Source organism: Quercus lobata, chromosome 6 (assembly GCF_001633185.2).
Source record: "Quercus lobata isolate SW786 chromosome 6, ValleyOak3.0 Primary Assembly, whole genome shotgun sequence".
NCBI classification, from domain to species: Eukaryota; Viridiplantae; Streptophyta; class Magnoliopsida; order Fagales; family Fagaceae; genus Quercus; species Quercus lobata.
The window spans coordinates 11847225-11864423 of NC_044909.1; the positions used below are offsets into that span (position 1 = coordinate 11847225).

At 33.9% G+C, this 17199-nt stretch overlaps 3 protein-coding genes across 4 annotated transcripts; all 3 read right to left on the bottom strand.

The window, feature by feature from the left end:
• Positions 1 to 1576: 1576 nt before the first annotated feature.
• LOC115950690 lies at positions 1577 to 6041 on the bottom strand. Of its 2 annotated transcripts, none has more exons than XM_031067917.1 (7): positions 5781 to 6041; positions 3925 to 4328; positions 2828 to 3440; positions 2547 to 2647; positions 2380 to 2469; positions 2125 to 2252; positions 1577 to 1966 (listed from the first exon to the last, which is right to left on the bottom strand). In XM_031067917.1, the coding sequence occupies exons 2-7, from the start codon at positions 4288 to 4290 to the stop codon at positions 1822 to 1824; spliced, it is 1443 nt and encodes a 480-aa protein (XP_030923777.1). In that variant the 5' UTR covers positions 4291 to 4328; positions 5781 to 6041; the 3' UTR covers positions 1577 to 1821. The 2 variants fall into 2 exon arrangements, with proteins under 2 accessions (XP_030923777.1, XP_030923778.1); XM_031067918.1 differs by having other exon boundaries at positions 3925 to 4331.
• Positions 6042 to 7811: 1770 nt separating this feature from the next.
• Positions 7812 to 9253, bottom strand: LOC115950872 (pectinesterase inhibitor 10). Its single transcript, XM_031068146.1, has one exon. The coding sequence runs from the start codon at positions 9173 to 9175 to the stop codon at positions 8135 to 8137; it is 1041 nt and encodes a 346-aa protein (XP_030924006.1). The 5' UTR covers positions 9176 to 9253; the 3' UTR covers positions 7812 to 8134.
• A 1361-nt stretch (positions 9254 to 10614) lies between these two features.
• On the bottom strand, positions 10615 to 13396 carry LOC115950765 (universal stress protein PHOS32). The gene is made up of 4 exons (XM_031068002.1): positions 13042 to 13396; positions 11866 to 11975; positions 11651 to 11769; positions 10615 to 11015 (listed from the first exon to the last, which is right to left on the bottom strand). Exons 1-4 carry the CDS (start codon positions 13220 to 13222, stop codon positions 10925 to 10927), a joined length of 501 nt encoding a protein of 166 aa, XP_030923862.1. The 5' UTR covers positions 13223 to 13396; the 3' UTR covers positions 10615 to 10924.
• Positions 13397 to 17199: the final 3803 nt, after the last annotated feature.

Consider the following 17199-nt stretch of genomic DNA (forward strand, 5'->3'; position numbering starts at 1 on the left):
CATATATCCATAACATTTTCACAACAAATGATAGGTTGTTACTGATTATTATTAGTGGGCAAAATGGTAATTTCAGTTAGAGAGTTATGGGTTATTACTTATTAGTGAGGCATGTGTGCAAATGGTACCACCTATATTTCATTATTTTAGCCCCAAAATAGTAGATTTTTTATTAATTTTTTTTTCAATATCTCAATAATTATGCTTGTGGCAAATTTTGAATAGCAGTGGAAGGGAAGGTGGGTTCAAATCATAGACATAAGGCAATACAAAGGTTGACATTTTTACTAGGCTATCACTTGAATCCATGATAATTTTATAATCTTCACTCTTTAATGTTTTATTTTATAGACAGAATAAATGAAAAACAATAAGAATGTAGTGATCTAATCATGCGTTTACAGATTTGGAAATTGCATGATATTGGGACTAATATAAATAGACTTGTTTTATGCCAACTAAAAAAATGTAAACATCACTTTGGTAATTAAAAAAATAAAAATAAAGATAAAAAACTTGTTTTAAGCCCTTTTGTGATTATACTCTAGTTATGTAATGTATTATAAACCTGGTTTAAAGCACTAGTATTACTATTTTCTTATGTATTCTAATAAATATTACTGTTTACTTAAAAAAAATACAAATATCGTTATTATCAATTTATTTATTTTATTTTTAAAATTTCCTTCATTTATATCGTGCCTTATTTTATAAACTAACTATTGGTAACTTTGTTTTGGTATGTCATTTTATGACAAAATTAGTAAAAAAATTTCATATAATCAGGATTGTAAAATAGCAGTAACTTTCTCTTCCCCATATGAAGTTTTTAATAGATAAGACTTCTTTATTAGAGAAATAAAAACTTCATTATAATGAGTCACACAGTCCTCTAGGTAAATTTACCTTCTACGTTTGAGTATTTTGCTTCATGTTATACTTGATCATTAATTGATTAGTATCCAAAATGTACAAGATTGGAACTTCCCAAAAATGGTTTAAGGAAATCATGCAGGGTTTTATGTGAACCCCATTTTGCCAAAACTCATATTAAGCATTTACATGCTCTTGCCACTTACGGGTATGAGGAAAAGTAATGTAACATGATTTTAACCATTACAATACTGAGAGAATGGACCAGGTATTTTTTAATTTTTTTATTTCGTTGAGAATTTTATGATTGGATTTATTTTGCTGTAAAGTAAACAAAGAAAGATGAGGGGAAGGGAGAAAAGAGAGGGGAATGAGGGTTAACAAAGGGTTATAGAATTTTCACAGTTGGTTAGCAATAGATGAGGTGAAAGCTTTGTTGGATTTTTAATAAATTTGGTAAGCTTTAATTGGACAACTAAGTCATTTTGCAAAAATTGTACACTAGTGATGTGATTCCACAATTTGTTTCATTATTAATGTGACAAAGTATTATTGGAATAATATCACTTTCATATAAATCTACTACTAACATCACTTTTATTAGCACTATGAAGTGAAAAAAGTCTTATATAGATCATAAGAAATCATATCACAAAAAGAAAGAAAGAATGAAGGAAAGAAATGGAAGTTTGATGACCTAAACATCATCCACATATGCAGGATTTCCAAGATATAACTTTTGTACGAGCTTCATCAATATTCATATCCAAAGTTTTAACTAGTTTTTATTTACATTAATGCCCTTCCTTCCCCATAAAAATTAGTTCTCAAAAAATACTTTGGTAGACTATATTCAGAGTGTATCACTTCTAAATGATGAATTTCACCTGCCTAATCCAACCTTCACCCGACAAACAACAAAGTGATAAATTAAGAAAAAGAACGACATTAGCAGGCAATTAGAGGTTGCATCTTTTGGTGTATTGCCCTGTAACAGTGGAGACTGCAGAGGGGAAGCTTTGACTTGGAATCCCGATACTTGTATGAATTTGTGCAATTTGGAGCTGCACATTTTTCTCGTGGGGGAGGATAACTGAAACTCCACACAATAAAAACCCGTCAAACAATCAAGTAATGACATAGGTCAAGTACAAGAAGAAAAATACGATATATGTGTATACACACACATTCAACTGTGTGTGTGAGAAGAAAGAAAAAGGGGAAGATAATAATAATAAAGCAAACTTGTACCTGCAGGGCACAGGATCAAATATACTTGGCAGACCAATATCTTCAGAAAATGTAACAATTGTCCCAGTAGGACCAATGACCCATCTGACAGTGTTTGATGCAAGTGATACAGTGCTGGCAGCCCTTTCCTGCATGACATAATGTATAAATACCTGAATGTGTAAGGTGTACAGGCATTACATTTTTTTTAGTGTGGGGGGGGTGGGGGTGTTGGTGGTGTTATTAAAATGAAGGATGTTCATCAATTCTTAGAACCTGTGCTAATTCATCTCGCTGCCTTTTCATCTTCTCTTCCTTCTTTTTTCTACCAGAATCTTGCCCAAGTATTTTTCTAATTGCCTCAGCCTAAAACACAAAGAAAGTTAGGTTGGTTCCTTCATTTATTGCCAAGAGCCAAATAAAGCATGACCTGATGAGCAAACCTCGGCCTCCCTTGCAGCCCTCTCCGATTGCATTTTACGCCTCTGTGCAGCCTCAGATCTCTTCAATTGCTGTTCTACTTCAGAGAGTTTCTCCTTTTTCCCTGTCCACAACCAACCAATGATGAGATTATTTAGATTGACAATATGCAGATACATTGGCATTTAGATAAGTATGTGCTTGTGTTATCATTACAATTTCAATTCATCAATGGTACTTGATGCAGAAAAGTACTTAATAATGAAAATGTAACAACAATAGCATGACAAACATAAATGCTCACTTTTAGATGAAGCACCATTTGGGAGGTCAGTAAGACCCACATCGGATCCAAATACATCTTTGCCAGATTGAAGTGCACGGTTACGTGTAGTGGGAATTGATACATTTCTTCCTTCAAGAAATAAATCAAGGGTTTCCCTTTTTGACTTTTTTGCTTTATATTCAAGTTCATCATCCAAGCTTTTGTCTTTATCTTCTTCCACATAATCTTTATCCTTATATACCTTTTCTAATCTAGACCTTTTTCTGCCATCTTTTACTGATCTTGGTGATCCATAATATTCCACATCATCACCATACATGCCATCAGCCAATTGACCACTCTCCTCATCTTCATAATCTTCAGAAATTCTTGAAGCACTCAGTCGCCCAAGATATTGGATTTCCTCATCATCGTCATTATCATCAACTCCTAAATCCAAGACACGTCTTTTAGGAACCCGCTTACTCTTACGAACAGGCTCATAAATCACAGAAAGACTTCCCTCAGATGTCCTTCCCCTTGAATTATATTCCTCTCCAAAACTAGAACCAGTATTGGAAAAGTCCTTCCACTTGACTTTAAGGTTATTCCCCTTGTCCGAAGGATAGACACGATTACTATCTAAATCATCCTGCACCAATCAGATTATAAGCTCTTTTAGCTTATTTAAGAATCTATTACATTAGAATATCGGATAAACACAATAAAAATCCTAATAAATATTGCATGATGGGGAAAACAAAGTCCTGCATAATGGAGGGAAGAGGTCATATAAGGGATAAAACAAGGTCAAATAAGGAAGGGGGTGATGAAAAGGTAATCAACCTGAGACCAGATAGAGTTAAATGGTTTCAAAAGCCTAAATAAATGAATCCATTAAATCACTTCAATGACTAATATAGTAACTACTGGACTAAAAAAGTAGAAATGCCCTCAATGAGTCTCTTATATCTGTAGTAGTACTTACTAGGGACCAGGTCTCAAGTGGGAAAAGAACGCCGGGGGGGGGGGAAGGATTGGACTAGATTAGCGGACACGATAAGTTACCCTGATCAGCAGCATAGAATGAGAAGAATTTGGGGTTGGAATGATTAACAAGGATCAACACAACATACCTGTGGAAGAAACTTCTGGAGGGGCTTATGGCCATCAGAACTGTGAGAAATTTTTGTGATGGAAGAATCACCAATAAAGTCGTTGCTAGACTTGCTGTGAATTGTACGAGTAACACCACCAACTTTGAGCTTTAGTCTCTTCAGCTTGTTTTCAGTTCCTAATTTATCAGAAGCAATTATTGTATCTCCAGAATTCTTATATTCATTGTGTCTTCCACTGCTAGATGGTTGTGCAAATGAAGGTAAAAGATAAAATTTCTGTTGAAATGCCTGTGAGTCAGGGTGAGGTCTGCGAGATACACTACTCCTCTTCTTTTTCACAGTGCTACCAATAACAGCAAACTTAGGCCCACCAAAGGTTTCCATTCATGCTAAAAATTTGCAGCACACTTATGGTGATTTCACTGCTACAAAAGATATAACATTAGTCAAGGAAGATCAGCAGCACTCAATAACAACAGCATGAGACCCAATGACAATATGCACAATGGGAATGTCAAAAGTAAATATATAATGAACAGTCCCAGAACCAAGAAATAAGCCTTACCAAACATTATCAAATAAGGTGTAAAAAAAAAAAAATAAGAAAGAAACTATCCTAAATACTACATCAAACATTCATTAGAATGAAAACTAGTAATAGTTATACTCCATTTTGTCAGTGGGAAAACCAAGGAAAAGAAAAGAAAGGGGGGTGGGGGAAGCAAAAGTTTTAAATTTGATATCCTAAATACTAACATAACATGCCCGTGCAATGTAGGATTGATAAAAAAAATCATGTGTAAACTAAATAATTTTCTTTATATACATTTTAAGTGGGGGAGAGGATTTCAAACACTGGTGACTGGACGTAAACATCATTGGATAAACTAAAGAATACATTTCAATAATAAAATTCTAATCCCATGCCAAAGCTTATTGTAAGATGTGTAACACATACGTTAGCCACCTGGTGCAGACAACGGTTGCAGCACCAAATTTTTATTATATAGTATATGATATGTTATATGAGTCACACGCCAAATATAATTCAAACTAAATTGCGCCGCCTAAATTTGATCATGCTCACTTAAGTGAAGGTTTCAGTCATCACGATCAAGAAAGAGAAAAAATCATTAATAAACACAAAAACTAATAGGATTTAACAATAGGACTAACAACTTCAAGAACAAGTGCACCAGAGAATATGCATACATACATATACACACCAACCATGGCTCAACTGGCACTTCCTTCTCCATTAATATGGGATGGAGGGTGAGGTGGTGGGTTCAAGATCTACTGGGCGTGCATAACTTACAAATTAAAAAGAACAATAAATCTGAACTACAAAAAGCACAAATTATATAACAAAGTAGCAACTAATAATAAAAACTTAATAGATACCTATCAATGAAAAGTGAATACAATATTACAATGTAGAATGTTCAGAAATATCTGACCTTAATATGAAACTCAATCAATGTGATGTTTTACCAATAAATAGGGAGGAAAAAAGAGAGAGAGTAGAAATTGAAGAAAAATATCATTTTGAAGCCAAATTATCTCATATGAGCCTCAAACAACTATTGGGTAACGCAAATTTTTAGTATTTTTCACTTGGACACAATCACACAACATTAGTAGAAGAAACATAAACTTTCATAACTTTTTTTTCCCTCTTCTTTTGGTTTTTCCCTGTTTTCTCAGCAGCCAAACTGAAATAAAGGCTGCATTTTAACGCAAACAAACACCCTTACTTTAAGCTTAAGGAAAAGAAAAAAAAAATTCCCAGAAAAGTGTTTCCCTCGTAACAAACAATGCTTAAGAAACAAAAATTAAGTGACAAAGTAAGTGAAAGAAAGCAAGGAGCTTACGCTGAGGAACAACGCTAGGTGGCCGGTAAAAGAAGTCTCCAGAAGCAAAGAAAGAAGCAAGCTTTGGAGACTGAAAGAGGGTTCTGAAAACTTTTTCTTTTTTATTTTATTTTATTAATTTTAGGGTATGAGTTTTTCTTTTTTGCAATTCTGAGACTGAGACTCATTTTGGCTTGGTATTGGTAAAGCCGTAAAGGTCTTGAAGTCCCAGACCATTTACCTGCTCCATTACTCTCCATATTTTGGGGTCTCCAACCATTATTTTATTTTATTTTTTTCCATGAGTTATATGTATATTAGTATATATGGATAAGAGAGAAGGCTAGATACAGTTGATTGCAGTACAAGCCCCAAGCCCAAAGATGGAATACAAAAAAAAAAAAAAAAAAAACAAAAATCTCGGCAACAAATATTTGTAGTTTTTTTTTTTTTTTTTACAACTATTAACGTATGTGACCTATTTTTAATGATATATCAAAAAAGTAGTATTAGTAATAAATTCATGTAAAAGTAATATGGCTTAAATCATGACTTACCATTTTATTAGCAAAAAAAAACAAAATCACAACTTACCATTATAATAACTCATTAATAAGTTTTTGAAAAATATGTATATCTTACATTGCTCTCCTCTTAACGGGACTTGGGACTTTGACTGGACCACACCACCAATAAAGGGAAAAGGATCATCTCTATTGCAAAATTGTCCATTTTATGGTAAAGATTTAGTTTTCATCTAAGACAATTTCACTCCTCCAAATAAAAAATGCATGCTAGGTTTAAATTATTATTTATTATTTATAACTTGAATTCTTGAAAACTAATCTTAGCCATGAAAGGGATTGTGTCTTCCTAACCAAGACAAATGAAGAGAATTTCAAGGTAGAGTCTAAATGGGATTCCCTTTCAACTGCATTTCTTTTATTTGAGACAATTTGCATCTGATTTTGACGTTCAATTTGGTTTGGGGGCACTCAAGCTTGATAAAGAGAGCCTATAAGTTACTTCTTAAATTTCTTTCATTTTTTTCTCCATAATTTATCATAGATTTATATGATAGTCTTTGTAGGGATAAAGGCCCAGAATAATATATTGGGCCTTGAGCTTTTGTCCGAGAATACTGAATTGTCCGAGGAAGGGCAAATAACTGTCAGGGGTTCTTAGTTAAAGTCTCATAAGTGAGGAACGAACAGAAGGTGATCCGAGGAGGAGCTCCTCCTCGAATATGATGAATGTAGCTCAAGTATGTATTCCAGCAACTAAGGTAACCTTTCAAAAAGCTCCAATGATAGGAACATATCTCATGAACGTGCAAGAAGGAAGGAAACTCAAAAATATCTAAGGAAAAACTACTACCACCGCATTAAATGCACCATAGCTACTTTTTTGGCCACATTTATGTGGAGAAGACCACTAGACAGTATTGTCTTGGTGAATGCAACTCACAGAAAGCCAAAGAGGGTGTCTGATGGGATAGGTACTCAAATAAAGAGCTCAAATGATCAACAAGTGTAAGATCAAGATGGTTCAAAGAGGGCTATATAACGTAAGAGACCCTCCATAGGGCAAAGGAACCAAAAAAAAAACTGAAAAGGAGATCTGTAACAAAGCTTTGAGAGTAAATATTTAAGAATCAGTGTTCTCAGACCTATCCGAAAACGTTATTCCTTAATAAACTTCTGTTATCTTTCTCTTTTTGGCATCAAAATCTATTTTTCTGTTATCTAATTCACTAGAGCTCAGTTTTCCAACTCATTCTCTACAAATTTATTGTTTTAAGCTGTTTTGGGCTTAAGTCCATATACTCGTTGGGCTAGAAATCTAAATCAAGTCCTTACAGTCTTACATGCACATCACATGCTTACTAAATTGGGTATAAAATAAATCCAATTTGGGAATATGAATCACTACAAGTTCTTAGTTGTCCTATGATTTTGTAAGAGTAATGACGTTTGAGATATGATGTATATCGTAGGAGGAACAAATCAACAAATTCATTCGAACTTCATAGGACTTCCATTTGTCCCAAATTAATAAAGCAGTGTCTTTGATACAAGAAATTAACAAATTAAGAATCATATGTTTCATCAAATGATTATACAAATATGTACCTTACAGCCAAACTTTCCCTAGAGTCATATAGACAATAAAATATGATAGGGTACTAAAAGCTTCTTTTATTCTTACCACACATACATGAATCTTTCTTCTTTTTTCTTTTTTTATGGAACACTTAACATGAATCCTAACTGATCTCTCTCTTACAAAGAGGAACATGTACAACTAATTAACAACAACCAAGCTTCGTTAGCCCAAAAACAGAAACACCAAACCTTAATCCCCAAAAAAAAAAATCACTTAATTAAGGAAGCGATGGCAAGGCAATTGCTAGCCATCTTGGTACCCTTGTCATCATAAGGGGATAATTCGGAACTTTCTCCACTAAATTCATCCTCACAGGTCACAAAATCTGTCAAAGCCGCACTAAGCATGGTATTGATTGTGCCAATGTCACGAGCTGGAATTGCATCCATTGCACTCTGAAGGTTATCTAAAGCATCATTGTACATTTCTGTACAGTCTTTGAAAATAGGGATATTGCCAGAATCAGTACTAGCCTTATGCACATTAGTGAGAACTAAAGCCATGGCTATTGCATCCTTTACATGTTGAGTGCAAGCCTTGATTGCCATTTCAAGCACTGAAATGGGGTCAGTCTTGTCACTTAGAAATGGAGCTAGAGTGGAAAGGCAAAGAGCAGGATTGTCTGTGGAGTCGCATATTTTTTTTATGGCAGGATCCATTGATGCAGGTATTGACGGTGGGTTGCTAGGTGGACTTGATCTGAGAATATCTGTTTGGGGACTGGGAGAATTTGAGGATTCTGGAGAGAGATTGATAGTTTTTTGAGATGGAGCAAGGATTGAGAATTGGTTTGAAGATGGAGGCATTGAATTTGAAGGCTCGGAAGTGGGATTTGGGACTGAGTTATGGCTTATTGGTGAATCTGATTGTGCCTGTAGGGAGGATGGTGCAGACTCTGATGGAGAATTCAAGGCGGGAGTTAGGGCTGTGATATGGCCAACTGGAGATGAAGAAGGAGTTTCATGTGGTGTATAATTTGGTGGGGTAGAGGGGTGAAGGTTTTCCTGCATTGGCATTGGGGAGGGTGGCAATGTTGGTGCAGACTCCGGTGGATTACTTAAGGCTCCCGATGGGGCCGATATATGGCTAATTGGGGGTGTAGAAGGACTTGGTTGTGGAGGAGAATTTGGTTGTGGAGAGGGTCCGAGAGACTGCATTAAGTTGCGTGGCACACATACGCCTTGTGCAGCGAAGAAGATGAGAGAAAACAAGAAGATGATGCATGGTATTTGATTGTTGTTAGGCTCCATTGTTTCTTAGTTTGTTGCTCATAGGAAGCTAGAAGAGAAGAAGAAATGTATTTGATGGGAAGGTGGACGAAGATTTAAAGTTTTTTTTTTTTGATAGTGTCGAAGATTTAAAGTTAGGGAGTCAAATTGGTTGGTAATTACAGTTTCCGAAAAAATAGGATGACAGTGAGAAATACTAGCCGTTAGCATGGTTTCAAGGAGCCCTTGTGGTTTTAATTACTTCTATCTCAGATCCAGAAATTTGGAAAGTTTGGGGGTTCTGTTTTTGTCATCTAAGCCTGCACCATAGCTATAAGCCTATAAATATATACTGTATCAGTGGTCATGGATTTACCCTTCCAAATTGGATTGGTGGCTGCCGGCTGGTATTCATTTTATTAAGTTTCCCTGTTAGTATAATAATAATAGAATGGCATAAATGATAAAACATAGGGAGGGTGAAGATTCAAGCAAAGCTCATAGGAAAAGAATGGAAGCCACTTCATTAACGAGTTCCATGCTTTATGTAACCATTGCTGCATCAAAATAGGCAATTAAAAAAAGTGACATAGCTAAGAGTACTTGCTTAAGGAAAGGACAAAAAAGAATATTACCGAAATGGGTTACCCGAAATTCATTTTTACATTTACTTTAGTGAGATTTTTATATATATTTAAATTACACGTCACCTTTTTAATTCTTTCTATTTTCAATTCACTTTTTCAAAATTTATTATTTCAATAAAGTGATGGTGGAGTAATAAAGCTCCACCACGAATTCCGATCCATGGTGATTCTGATGGTTTGTGAGGCAGAGTGGGATGGAGATCTGGTTTGAACGGGAGAGGAGGGTTGGATTTTTATTTTTTATTTTATTTTAGATCTAATATTGTGATATGGTATTATGTGTGAATGCTTGTATTCATTTTTTCATAAAATCCTAACGTGGCACTACCTTATTGGAGGTGTAAACTCTTGGTTTTATGCCAAGACCAGGCCAAATGTAAACCCTTTTCAATATAATAGAATTTTGTCGCCAAAGTAGGCATTAAAAAGAGTAATTTTAGAACCACACATTTTACCACAATTATCCTATGTTGTAGATTGTGATAATGTCACTTTTATATGGACCTACCGCATTTTTTCCACTACTCATAATTTGTGATGTAAGAGACATGGCAAAATTGTGGCACAAAAAATTATGTAGTCCTAATTTTTTTTTTTTTTTCTTAAAATAAGAAGACACAACATTTTTGGTAGCAAGAACTTGAAAATCAAAAATCAACTTCAACCAAGCGAAGATTAGACAGAAAGTCACAAGCTTTTGCATGTTCTAAAGGTTGTAAGATTCTCCCTTATTACCATTAAAGCTACTTGTATTTTTTTTTTTTTTTTTTTGATAGGCATGAAAAAAAAAAAATACTTGCTCCGACTTTTTTGCACTAAACGAACAAAAGCACATCCAAAACGTTAACTAAATACTAGTGCATTGGTAATGCAAGAAATTATTGAACAGTTTGTTGCCATAAAATACAGGGAAAGTTAGAGAAAGAGAATAGCTCACACTACAGTAGAATACACTCCAAACATATATATTGACTATGACGTTCAACCAACTTCAAAATGAACTAGGTGAAAGCAGGTTTATTTGGTACAACTCCATTCTAGATACCATATGGACTAGGACTCAGGCTGGCAAAAGAAAACCAGTTCAAGTACAGTCAGCATTGCACTTGTTTCTTGGGCACATACAGCCAAATAGGTAATGGAACTAATGATGTTCATTATCCACATTCTTCACCACAGTTACGGGACAGGCACCATTGTTCACCACGTAGTTGCTGACACTGCCTAATATAGCCCTGAAAGGAAATCAAAATCAAATTAAAAAATGAAAGCAAATCCAATCAAATCCCAAATCTGTTTGGCAACAAACTTTTTTTTTTTTTAAATAGAGTTTTAGCTTATTTGCTATGTATAGCTTTTCAAAGCATCACTTCTAGGTACAACCATACTTTAAAAACCAACTTTCAGCAAAAAGATACACCCAAATGCATTCCTCGATCAACTAACTAGTGCCACAGAAATTGTGCATTTGAACCCATACACTACACTTTAGCATATCCAATCCATTGAAAATCATTTTTCCTAAGAAACTTGGCCATTTACTAGACTATTATATGGTGATGCATGTTCTCTTCACTCAAAACAAATGGTCCATAAAATTTTGGTATCACTTGACTCTTATTTCAAAAAGGCTTTCTCTTTCACTACAGAAAAATGAATTAAATAGATTCAAAAGAGGATAATTGAGGAGGAAATTCCAAGTTGGTATCACATCATTGCCTCAATAAGTCAATATGAACTAGATTACCAAGCACCACTGTCCACCCAATGAATGACATCCATGGACAGCACTATCAAAAGTTAAGATCCAAATAAACCTAACCAAATACACAGTCAATTCCATGAACTAAAGCAAGTAATGGAATTTTACCTCTTAAGCTTGCCGAGCCCTCTGTTTCCTATAACAAGGCAGCTCAGAGGAATGTTATCAATTGCTTCACATATTTTCTCGCGAGGATCTCCCCAGAGGATCTTCATGACTGCCACAATCTGCTTCCACCTCACAAAGTTAAAAATGATTGACAATTACAATTTACAATAACATCAAAAGCAGTAAGAGTTCACTCATATGAAGAAGACACATGCCTGTTTTTGCTTTGCAGCAGTGTTGACAATGTCCAGGGTCTCGGGGTCAGGCTTCACTCCATACTTTTTCATAATGATAGGATCCGAGAACTCGCTCACAGGGATCAAAGCTGCACAATGGCAATTAAACAAACAAATAAAAATCCATAAGCTGATAAGCAACAAGGAAAGCATTGCATAAGGGACTTAGACTGTAAAAAGGCCGCCGGTACTGCTTAATGTGGGTTCAACTATAGCATGACCAGCCCCACCAGGTTCCCAATAGTATGAGTCAGTCGTAACCAACATTACAGCTCCAACTCCAAGGGCTTGAACTCAGGACATTAACCCCAACCATACCAAATGGGAGTAAGCCTTTATCATTGGACCACTCATGGTTTAAATACATTAAATCATCAAACTCTAAGCATGAAATACATGTCCATCAGCAGGTTTATTTAAGAACTAAAATCTCTTAAGAAGATAATTAGGCTACTGATAAAAACCCAAAATCAGTAAAAGAAACTGTTAGTTCAGCTAGTAAATTGTTGTGACGTTAATTTTAAGAAATCAAACAATTGAAGAATTTCTGACTAGAAGGCAGGTTTTTCCAGCATAGATAATGGATGGTAATATATCAAAATCCACTTTCCATTCATTGTTAAAAATAAAAATAAAAAATAAAAAATACCAACAATAAATCTATGTTCTGGTTCCATCACTAGCCCTTTTTTTTTTAATGAAAAATAAGTACCAAACATTTTCTAATCTCTACCCTTCTGCTCCTTGAAAATGAAAAATTAAGCAAAATTTAATCATTACCAAAAAACAAAAATAAAACAAAAGGACGATGAAGAAATAATTAATAAATAAAAACAACAGCAACAACAAAATCCACCTGTCTGTTGCTAACTTAAAAAATAAATAAATAAATAATTGTATTAACGACAGAACCCCTTTCTTTTTCTTTTCTTTTCTTTTTTGAGCAAACAGAACCCCTTTCTTAAAACAAATATATATATATATATATATATATATATATCAATCTTTACTTTATTACGAAAGTTAACAAGGTATTTCTTAACCTGCAAAGCTTTCATAATTTTTCTATTCATATCTGAGGATTCTGAGCTCTTAAAAGTTAAAACAAACAAACAAACAGAGAGACAAAGAAGCAGAGAGATCATAGAGAATTACGAGAACCAGTCTTTTCCCAGAGTTGCATCTCGCCCTCCTCGTAATGCCCTTCGGGGCGTACGGCAACGAGGATTAGGCTATCCCCATCACGGAGAACGTTGTCCACAGCCCATTTCAGCGCCTTCAGGCTACATGCCGAGAAGTCCACGGCCACCCCAACTCTGCGATCAACCTGCTCCATCTCTCTCTTTCTTTCTGTTTCTGTAAACGAATATGTATGTGTGTTTATGAATATATTTATGTCTTTCTTCAAAGTTGAAATCAATATTGGGTGCCCGTGCTTGTCCGAAAATGGACCGCGACTTAATAAGTGGCGGAGAAACAGGGAAGACAAAGTGGCAAAGTTCACTTTTACCTTTTTTTTTTTTCTTTTTTTTTTTCCTTTCTTTATTGCGCTTTCCCAATTGAGGTAAATTTGGTTTATATCTGGTAGATTTACAATTACAGCTCATCTGGCCATATGGGTGGGTCTAATGTCTGTGACAGAGATACCATACCAATAATTAAAGTAATCCTCTAATTATCCTCACGCTTTTTATTTTTTTTATAATTTTAGGTTTAGTCATAATTCTTCGCTGATGAAAAAAAAAAAGAAATTGAATGAATAGCAAAATACAATTTAAAGAAAAGGAGATTTGAGAAGGAAGAAAAAAAAAGAAAAACCATAATCGTTAGAATAGGGATTAAGGAAACTGAAAATTCAAAAAAAAAAAAAAAAAGAGAGAGAAAGAAAAAAAACCGTTATGTCTTGTTGATAAAGTTAAAAAAAATAAAAAAAAAATAAAAATAAAAAAAAAAGTTGAAACACGGTGACATTTGTTTTTTTAAGAAGAGTTGTTTTAAAGACATGAGTTAATGGGAGAGAAGTCCAATTTTGTAGGCAAAGTTCTAGATGGAGTTAGAGATGTATTTTTATTAGGGATAATTACACTTTACCCACCTGTGGTTTGCCTCTAATTTGATTTGCCTACCCGTGGTTTCAATTTTGACACTTTACCCACCTGTGATTCCCTCCGTTAAGGCTCTGTTACCCACCTCCGTTAAAAAGAAGGTTAAATATGTATTTTTACATCATTTTTATGTCTCTCTCCTCCCAAAACATAAAACACGTAAAAATTCAAGAGAAAACAAGATCAAAATGTGCTGTTGGTAAAAAATATTATGCAATTTCTTAGAACTTCAACTTGTATTTGAACTTATCATCTCAACCACAAATAAACTAATTATACATCTGAAAACATGATAAAGCCGTATGAGAAAAATTAGATAAAAATTAAAACTCATAATCTAACTCAACAACGTTCAAATAAATCAAATCAAATCTCCTGCTCCTCATGTCCAAAAACTAGAAACCTAGAAAAGTTGAAAACCTAGAAAAGTTCAAACAACAAAAATTGAAACTCCTGATGTCCAAAAACTAGAAACCCAAAAGAGTTTAAACAAGAATTGAAACTCTTCATGTCCAAAAATTGGAAACCCAAAAAAGTCGAAAACCCAAATCTAAATCTAAAGATCTAAAACTTAACTGGGTAAGTTTATCTCAAAAAAAAAAAAAAAAATGGGTAAGTTGTAATTTAGTCTAAAGATCTAAATCTTTTAGTGAGGCCCCCTTAATAAGTAATATACATGAATTCTTGAATACCTGTAGAGAAAAAACTCATCATCAACTTGCCAGGCAGCTGAATATTTAAATGACAAGCGGAGCATCTACCTGATTGATCCGACACTCAAGTCCTTTAGAAATAATAAGCTTTTCTGACCGGTTATCAAAAAAAGAAAAAGAAATAATGAGCTTGATGTCATCTGTGAAGTTATCTAAGAATGCGTCCGACCAAATCCAAGGCAGAGACTAACAATGAGGGACATTGTTTCTATCTGAGTTCCTCCATCGCTGTTCAATCTGACCAAGGAGAATGCACCTCCGTTCGATCTGACCTTCATCCCCTTCGAATCCAAGCCATCGCCGTTCGATCTGACCTCCATCGCTGTCTCCATCGCCATTCGATCTGACCTCCATCCCTTTCGAATCCAAGCCATCGTCGTTCGATCTGACCTCCATCGCCCTTCGATCTAACCTCCATCGCCGTTCGATTTGACCTCCATCGCCGTTCGATCAAGGAGAATGCGCCGCCGTTTGATCTGTTTCAGCAAATCAAGTAATTTTTATTCTACTGTTCACGATGTTGTGATATTTTCTGGTGGGTTTGTTGTTTGGCTTTGAAACCTTCCTCTCTCATATCTCTATTCCCTTGGTCAAGCTTTGCTGATCCTCCCCTTGGGTGCTGCCAATGTATATACAGTGGCTTTGTGTGAGTGAGATCTTAGATGTTGAAAATCAAAACTTTAGAAATTAAGTGCTGGAAATTGTTGATCCTCCCTGTTGTCATGTTGTAAATTGTGTAATGCTTTGATTTTAATAAATTTCTTAGTTTTGGCACAAAAAAATAAGTATAAGGAAGAAGACGAAGAACTCTCTCTCATGGTTTTGCTTCATTTGATTTGTATTAATTTTCTTGGTGTATCTTCTTCATGATTGTGCATGTTCTTCATGTTTGTGAATGATGAGGAACCAATATCATATTTTAATCTTGTTTTTCTCTTGTTTTTTTTGTTTTTCTTGTTTTGGGAGGAGAGAGACATAAAATGGGTGTAAAAATACTTATTTACCCCTCTTTTTTAACAGAGGTGGGTTACGGATTATTAACGGAGGGAATCACAAGTGGATAAAGTGTCAAAATTGAAACCACGGGTAGGCAAATCAAATTAGAGGCAAACCATAGGTGGGTAAAGTGTAATTATCCCTTTTTATTATGTTGTTCTCAAGTTTTGTTGTGCTTAAATTTAGGGTGAAAAGGTATTTTTGAAACACATAAAAATCCAATTCAAGAAAGATATTTTATGGAAAAAATTTTGACGTTATTGACCTTATTCTTAAAACATTTGTAAGATAAATCATTGATTACTAGATGGGGTATTTTTGACCTTCAGAAATTTCCAGATCAAAAAGGAAAATCTTGTTATAGATAGTATAGGTAACATTTACCACACATTTTTCATAACTATCCTAAGTGACAAACCCTAATTAGTTGTTTGTCACTTTTACATGAACTCACTATTTTTTCTCAATCGCTCATAATTTGTCAAAAGAGTAATAGTAAAGTTGCAACACAAAAGGTTGTAATCCTATATTTTTTTTGCAAGAATTATCTACACATGACATGAGACGCCAGACATATGATTATTGTTCATTTAATATTATTTCAATTTTGAGTTGAGTTTGATAAGTTTGAGTTTACCAGTGAATTAGATTTTATGTTAGAATTTGATTTTTTTCAAAAAAATAAGTTTGAGTTTGTTCACGAGTTAATTAATTAATTAGTTCTTTTTTTCTATATATAATAAACATCATGAGTACATTTTTTTTACTCTTTCACAATATACACTACTATTTAATAACTAAAGTATTGTAGAAATTTTATTATTTGAGTTAATTAGAAAGAATCATTTTTGCTTATGAACTTATAAAAATTAGATTTATCATCCTCTTGTAATGTTAAAAATTGTATATAATTTTATTATATAACATGAATTATTTATATCATCAATAAATTACAAGTAATAATTTTCTTATCTTATGAACTTATTTACAAACTTACATAGTCTAATCTATTTGTTTTTATTGAGCATAATCCAAGGTTAAGTCCTTCTAAAAAAAATCAAATCTTAAGTCCATATAAATGCAATTTAAACAGTTATAAATATAAATATATAAATATTATATATATATATATATATATATATATATATATAAATCAAATCTCATACTCACAAGCTTCTTCACGAGCACATTATAATTGTTGAGCTTAACTTAAACACAGACTTGAGCTTGACTTTTTAGTTAAATAAATAAACATAAATAAGTTTTTCCTCAAATCAAATCCAAACTATTAATTAAAAATTCAATCCATTTACATCACTAAATATGTGAAATATTTTCTCCTAAACTTCGTAATTATGTCCTTAGTTTGTGGTGTACTTTCAGGGACGGATCCAGGATTTCAAGTTAGGGAAGTCAGAGTATAAGCCCAAAAAAAAAAAAACTCCAAATAGGCATCCATATATTATTAACAAATTATCAACCAAGAAAAATACACAAAA

What these genes read in the sequence shown, in the direction of transcription:
- LOC115950690 (XM_031067917.1), bottom strand. Translation starts at nt 4,290, where the DNA reads ATGGAAACCTTTGGTGGGCCTAAGTTTGCTGTTATTGGTAGCACTGTG. An exon ending in AGCGAGATGAATTAGCACAG is followed by an intron (nt 2,253 to 2,379) that starts GTTCTAAGAATT and finishes TATGTCATGCAG; the next exon opens with GAAAGGGCTGCCAGCACTGT. An exon ending in TTTGATCCTGTGCCCTGCAG is followed by an intron (nt 1,967 to 2,124) that starts GTACAAGTTTGC and finishes GTGGAGTTTCAG; the next exon opens with TTATCCTCCCCCACGAGAAA.
- LOC115950872 (XM_031068146.1), bottom strand. Translation starts at nt 9,175, where the DNA reads ATGGAGCCTAACAACAATCAAATACCATGCATCATCTTCTTGTTTTCT.
- LOC115950765 (XM_031068002.1), bottom strand. Translation starts at nt 13,222, where the DNA reads ATGGAGCAGGTTGATCGCAGAGTTGGGGTGGCCGTGGACTTCTCGGCA. An exon ending in CTGGGAAAAGACTGGTTCTC is followed by an intron (nt 11,976 to 13,041) that starts GTAATTCTCTAT and finishes GCCATTGTGCAG; the next exon opens with CTTTGATCCCTGTGAGCGAG. An exon ending in CTGCTGCAAAGCAAAAACAG is followed by an intron (nt 11,770 to 11,865) that starts GCATGTGTCTTC and finishes AGGTGGAAGCAG; the next exon opens with ATTGTGGCAGTCATGAAGAT.